The sequence below is a fragment of the Sinocyclocheilus grahami genome, unplaced genomic scaffold (assembly GCF_001515645.1).
Source record: "Sinocyclocheilus grahami isolate Dianchi unplaced genomic scaffold, SAMN03320097.WGS_v1.1 scaffold9497.1, whole genome shotgun sequence".
Lineage (NCBI taxonomy): Eukaryota > Metazoa > Chordata > Actinopteri > Cypriniformes > Cyprinidae > Sinocyclocheilus > Sinocyclocheilus grahami.
The window spans coordinates 1,748-8,041 of NW_015512655.1; the positions used below are offsets into that span (position 1 = coordinate 1,748).

The window sequence follows — 6,294 nt, forward strand, 5'->3', positions numbered from 1 at the left end:
ATCAAGAGATAGCATCAAGTGACCAAACAGACCATAGCAGGATCAAATAAATCACAAAAGAAATTCACATTTTGATTCAAACAGCTTGTGAACAATAAGCTATTGCACTTTAAAGCTTCCAAGTAAAGTTAAGCCGTAACAGCCTAAGGCATAAAAAGTCTCTTAAAAACAGAAAACCCTTCTTGATTTCCACATGATGCAACATGGCAACGGGTACATTTTGAACAGACCATCTAGAAACATTTATACTCACACACTGTGTTAAAAATAGAGGATTAAGAATTTAAAATAAAGTCATTTAAATTATTCTCTTTGGTTGATTATTTTTTCACTTAAGTGTGATTCTCTAAATCTTTTAAACCCTCACCGTTTCTCACACGTCATGACAGTCCATCGTTTGAGAAGTCCTAAGGCACGTATTACAGAATATTTGTACGCCCAAAGCATGTAATTCATCCTGCCCGGCCTTGACGTGAAATGATTCAATGTGTGAACAAATAGCAGCCAAGAACACAAGAGTTATTCCTGAACACTATCTATGTTTACAAGGCCTCTCCCTAAAACACATAAGTCAGCCATTTCTCTCATATGAACTGACTCAAAAGACAATCAATCCAAAAGTATTGACTACATAGCTTCTGTACGTAGTTTTTTGTTGAGCAACATTTATTAACTTTTCCTCCAGAAGGCAAATGTGTCCAATACCGAGGGGAGAATATCAGGTTTGTCCTGCACACATCTACCAGAGGTTTTTCAGTTCTGAAAATAAAAGACACCCTATACAATATGTAGAGTCCATCAATTTGTGCTTATTGGCGCATGAAGAGATTGATCAGTCCGGCATTATGCAGCTCTTGCCACAACCTCATTTCCATTCGCATGTCATGATTGGCAAAGAAACGCACTGCACGGCGCTGTTTGTCGTAGTAGTGGTCTGAATACAAAGTGTAGTCAGGGGTCATGAACCCGTAAGCATCAACCTGTTAATAAAACAAACATCATTATATCACTAACTTTCCTTGGCAGACAAAAAAGGTTAAAAGGTGAATATGCCATCATTTGAAAATAATAATAGGCTTTGAATCTACACTAAAGCCTAACTGATAGTATTGCCATTGTTTTTTTGTTTGGTTTTGTGTCTGTTGCTGAAGCAGCCATGTAATTTTAGCTTGTTTCTATGAGTCTGTTTTACCAGACTCGCACACGATCATGCCGCATCTCTAGTGCAATGCTGTACCAGGTGAGCTTCCGAGCAAGTTTACTACAGAGAAAAGCCAGTTATGTGGAGCTGGTTATGTTTTGCAAATGTCAAAATGTATTCTAAACAAATCATGCATATGGTAAAACGTTTTTGAGGGCTTAACATAGTATTATGCAAGGAACCGCATGAAAATAATACTTTGTTAATAGATAATCTGGCCCCACAATCATAATTCGTTTGAGAAGGAACAAAAACAGCAGTGAATTTTATGTATAGGAAAATTTTGAATGCTTTTTTGATGAGCCTGGGTTGGTTTTATTACGGCAATACTGTTGCTGTGCATCTTTAATATGTCACAATCAAGGTCACCTGTCCTGTCTGTTTAGACTACATATCTAGCATATGTTAAATAAGTAACATTAAGAATTGTTTAAACCTTTGACAAACTTGTAAAGTCATTCATAAGTGTTTGCATACAAGGTTAGGTACAATGACCTTTGTTATTATGTTGTTATCAATTGCGACACACTATTAAAATTGGACAGAAAAGGATATGGGTGTTGCTACTCATTTTAAAGCAGGGAACATTCTTAAGTTTGATTTCATTCAAATCTCAATTAAAAAAACAAAGCAAACAAACCTGGTCACATGTATGAATAGCAGCTAGGAGCATCACGGCTCCTGTCGACGGCCTGTAAATTCTTCTCGCACCTGTTTTCAGAAGGTTTGAATGCAGGAACCTTGATGAGAAAAAGGAAAGTGTTAAACTTCAACACATACATAGAAATGGAGACCAACAAAACAAAAAAGATCATCCAATCCATTTAAATCATCCAACCAATTCTGGATGATCTGTGGTCAAAAATATTTGTGTATAATAGCCACTCTCATATGTGACCATGGACCACAAGACCAGTCATAAGGGTCAATTTCTCGAAATTGAGATTTATACATCATCTGAAAGCTGAATGAATAAGCGGGCCACTCTCATATGTGACCATGGACCACAAGCATAAAAAAAAAAAAATGATAATTTTGACCCATACAATGTATTTTTGGCTAATAAGCGTTCCATTGATGTATGGTTTGTCAGGATAGGACAATATTTGGCCGAGATACAACTATTTGAAAATCTGGAATCTGGGGGTGCAAAAAAAATCTAAATACTGAGAAAATCGCCTTTAAAGTTGTCCAAATGAAGTTCTTAGCAATGCATATTACTAATCAAAAATTAAGTTTTGATATATTTACGGTAGGACATTTACAAAATATCGTCATGGAACATGATCTTTACTTAATATCCTAATGTTTTTTGGCATAAAAAAAAAAAATGATAATTTTGACCCATACAATGTATTTTTGGCTATTGCTACAAATATACCCCAGCGACTTAAGACTGGTTTTGTGGTCCAGGGTCACATATTACTCAGTGAGATCTTTGTTCTCACACAATTTCAACTGTTTTGAACTCTCTATTCATCAAAGAGTCCTGAAAATGAAAATCACGGTTTCCACAAAAGTAGAAGAAAGAAGCACAACTGTTTCCAACATAGATAAAGATAAGAATTGTTTTCTTGAGCAGCAGATCAGCATATTAGAATGATCATGTGACACTTAAAATTCAGCTTTGCCATCACAGGAATAAACTACATTTGAATTTGAATTTAAATTAAAACAGAAAACAGATTTCAAATTGTAATAATATTTCACAATATTATAGTTTTTACAGTATTTTTGAACAAATAAATGCAGAGACTTCTTTTAGAAACATTAAAAAAAGACTCCAAAGTTTTGAACAGCAGTGTGTATTTTGGAAGCAGTCCTTCAATAAGCGGGATAATGTGCAGTTGATCTCTCCGTCTAGGATTAATTTTGCAATAACTACTATCCGAGTGTACATTAGCGTTTGTTTGCAAAGCTTACCTGTTTCTGAGGTAGCGGATAAAGTCTGGGTGGTAGATTTTGAATTTTTCTACTGTCACATCTTCACCAAAGTATGTAGGGGGACTGAAAGAGATATGCATTATAATTAAATTGAGTCTTCTTTGTGTATGTAATGGGCTATATTATAAAAGTGTCAATTATTTACAAGTATCAAAAGCGTGAGAGTTGGATGTCGTGAGAGATGGGCTTTATCTGATGTAGTGATCAAGGATGCGCGTAAGGAACTTTAGACGTGGCCAACATAGATAATGATAAGAATTGTTTTCTTGAGCAGCAGATCAGCATATTAGAATGATCATGTGACACTTCAAATTCAGCTTTGCCATCACAGGAATAAACTACATTTGAATTTGAATTTAAATTAAAACAGAAAACAGATTTCAAATTGTAATAATATTTCACAATATTATAGTTTTTACAGTATTTTTTTACAGTATTAACAAATAAATGCAGAGACTTCTTTTAGAAACATTAAAAAAAGACTCCAAAGTTTTGAACAGCAGTGTGTATTTTGGAAGCAGTCCTTCAATAAGCGGGATAATGTTCAGTTGATCTCTCCGTCTAGGATTAATTTTGCAATAACTACTATCCGAGTGTACATTAGCGTTTGTTTGCAAAGCTTACCTGTTTCTGAGGTAGCGGATAAAGTCTGGGTGGTAGATTTTGAATTTTTCTACTGTCACATCTTCACCAAAGTATGTAGGGGGACTGAAAGAGATATGCATTATAATTAAATTGAGTCTTCTTTGTGTATGTAATGGGCTATATTATAAAAGTGTCAATTATTTACAAGTATCAAAAGCGTGAGAGTTGGATGTCGTGAGAGATGGGCTTTATCTGATGTAGTGATCAAGGATGCGCGTAAGGAACTTTAGACGTGTCAGTTTACATAAAGGCTTTTTGTATATTTACTTTTTGCTGCGCTCAGGGCCTTGATCAATTGCTGTGTGTGTGGAAGCCGCCTTCATAAGAATATAATCTCTGTCATGGTCTGGCAGGAATATGTACCTGGTTTCCTACACAGATGGAGATAAACAGAAATAAGAGATAGTTAGCAGCAAACAACCTCCCAACTCAACATCAACACACTTCCCTAAACAAAAGGGTGTTTAACTTTTTGAACAAGGCACCATCAACACCGTGGGTTCCATTTCCAGGGAAGACATACCTTGATTGCAGTGTAATAAAATGCATAATGTAAACGGTGAGAAAATGTATTTGCTTTATTATCAACTTTCACACTCCGTTTTCTCTGAATCTGAGGATAGTCAAATCAAAACCAGTCTGTCATAGAACAGATCATAGTCAAAGGACTCAATTTCGCTCAATAAAATATAATAATTTTGACAAACAGTGGAGTTAGTGAGTCTTATCTTTTAATAATGCTTACCTTGGATATAGGTGGACCTCTGTAGCCTACGCGAGCATAGCTACGCATGGAGTTTCGCATGGTGTTGGTTGAGAATGTGTAGAATGAAGTCCGCGATCCCACATCATTCTCAAACCCTGTAAGAGCCGCACCATTTACCCTACAGATGGGAGACCAAAGAAGAGAATTATCGTGATATTAATCAATAAACATCAACCACCTTCGTTTTTAGAGAGAGAGAAGAGTCTAAATAATTAAAACATAACCAGAAACATTGATTTAAAGGAAAACTACACCATTAAACTAATCATACAAATGACTTTCAGACAACATATCAGATGTGCACAAGACATGTAAATACTTTCTTTCTGAGATTTGCCTCACTTTGAGGAGCACCAACCTAATAAATATTATTATCTCTTAATGATCAACCTCCTCACCTGAAGACATAGTCATGTTCATCGATCTCCTTGCCTTTCCTTGAACCATTCAGTATTCCACCGTTTCCCACCACAGCACAGCGAATGCACTCGGATCTGTGTGCTCCATTCTCCCAGTCATCAAACATCAACCGATTTGCAGGTGTATTTAAAATTGCCAGTGAGCTATTCAATACTGTGAACAACAACAGACACAAACCCCCCCAAAAAGAGAAATGGTTCATGTTAGACGTATCATGTAACTTTAACCCCTAATTATTTATATAATAAGTTTAAGTTATCATCTGTTAATTGCTTCCGGCAATAGTGAATTCTGTGTAGCCTTTTTAAAATTTTGCATCTAGGTTTTAGTTTTTTCTAAATTATTGTATTAGCTAAAAATACTGTCAAAACCCAAGCACAAAAAGTAATGGCACGGCTATATCACTCTGAAACCTTGGACAATAAAAAGACTGAGCCGGTAAATCTGAAGTTTTAGAAGATTAGTGACTTCAAGCAGATCCCCAAAGACACACCTTCAGCACTGACACTTCCCCAGCCGTGTGCTCCACCGTAGTGACTCAACCGCTGGTACTCTACTGGACTAAAATGCTTTGCCCATTGGAGCACTGGAATACTGTGCAGAAACATCTCAGCAAATTGAGTCTGAGGCACACGCTTCCTAATATTGTTGGGACAGTTCTGCAATAAAAACAAATATTGAGAGAGAGGTTAGTATATTTGAAAACACTATTTTCACATTTAAACAATGGCTGACAATTAAACACTAGAAATTGAGATTTTAAAGCAATTGGACCTGTTTTTTTACATGCATTACAATACAAAACAGTATTATTGTAAAATACTGTCACAATTTAAAAGAACAGTTTACTATTGTAATACATTTTAAAATGTAATTTATTCTTGAGATGGAATTTTCAGCATAATTTCTCCAGTCTTCAGTGTCACATGATCCTTCAGAAATCATTCAAATATGCTGATTTGGTGCTTAAGAAACATTAAAAAAAAAAAAAAAAAAAAATTTTTTTTGTATTTCTTATAACATAACTCAGAAATACAAAAAAACACGTAAAAAAGAAATCAAAATAAATAAAGAATTGAACATACAGGTCACCAGAGGCATCACATATAGTTCTTACTTCCTTCTTATACAGTTATTTTTATAATAGGGGTTACTTTCCCAATAATACCCCCCCCCCCCATGCACACACAAAAGGAGGAGGTATAAAAATAAATAATAAAAAATAAATAAATAAATAAAATAAAAGGTTAATTGAAGTCCATAAATTTCATTCAATTTAAGTCCTTAAAGATCAGTCCATTCAGTGTATTTCCATTAA

The 6,294-nt window shown here is 35.1% G+C and overlaps 1 protein-coding gene across 1 annotated transcript; it reads right to left on the minus strand.

The window, feature by feature from the left end:
• Positions 1–16: 16 nt before the first annotated feature.
• Positions 17–5,641, minus strand: LOC107578269 (alpha-N-acetylgalactosaminide alpha-2,6-sialyltransferase 2-like; the record flags this gene model as incomplete). Its single annotated transcript, XM_016264240.1, has 7 exons — positions 17–980; positions 1,842–1,941; positions 3,770–3,853; positions 4,058–4,161; positions 4,536–4,674; positions 4,955–5,129; positions 5,470–5,641. Coding segments are annotated over 7 exons (945 nt in total), but the record flags the coding sequence as incomplete, so codon positions are not given.
• Between the last annotated feature and the right edge of the window lie 653 nt (positions 5,642–6,294).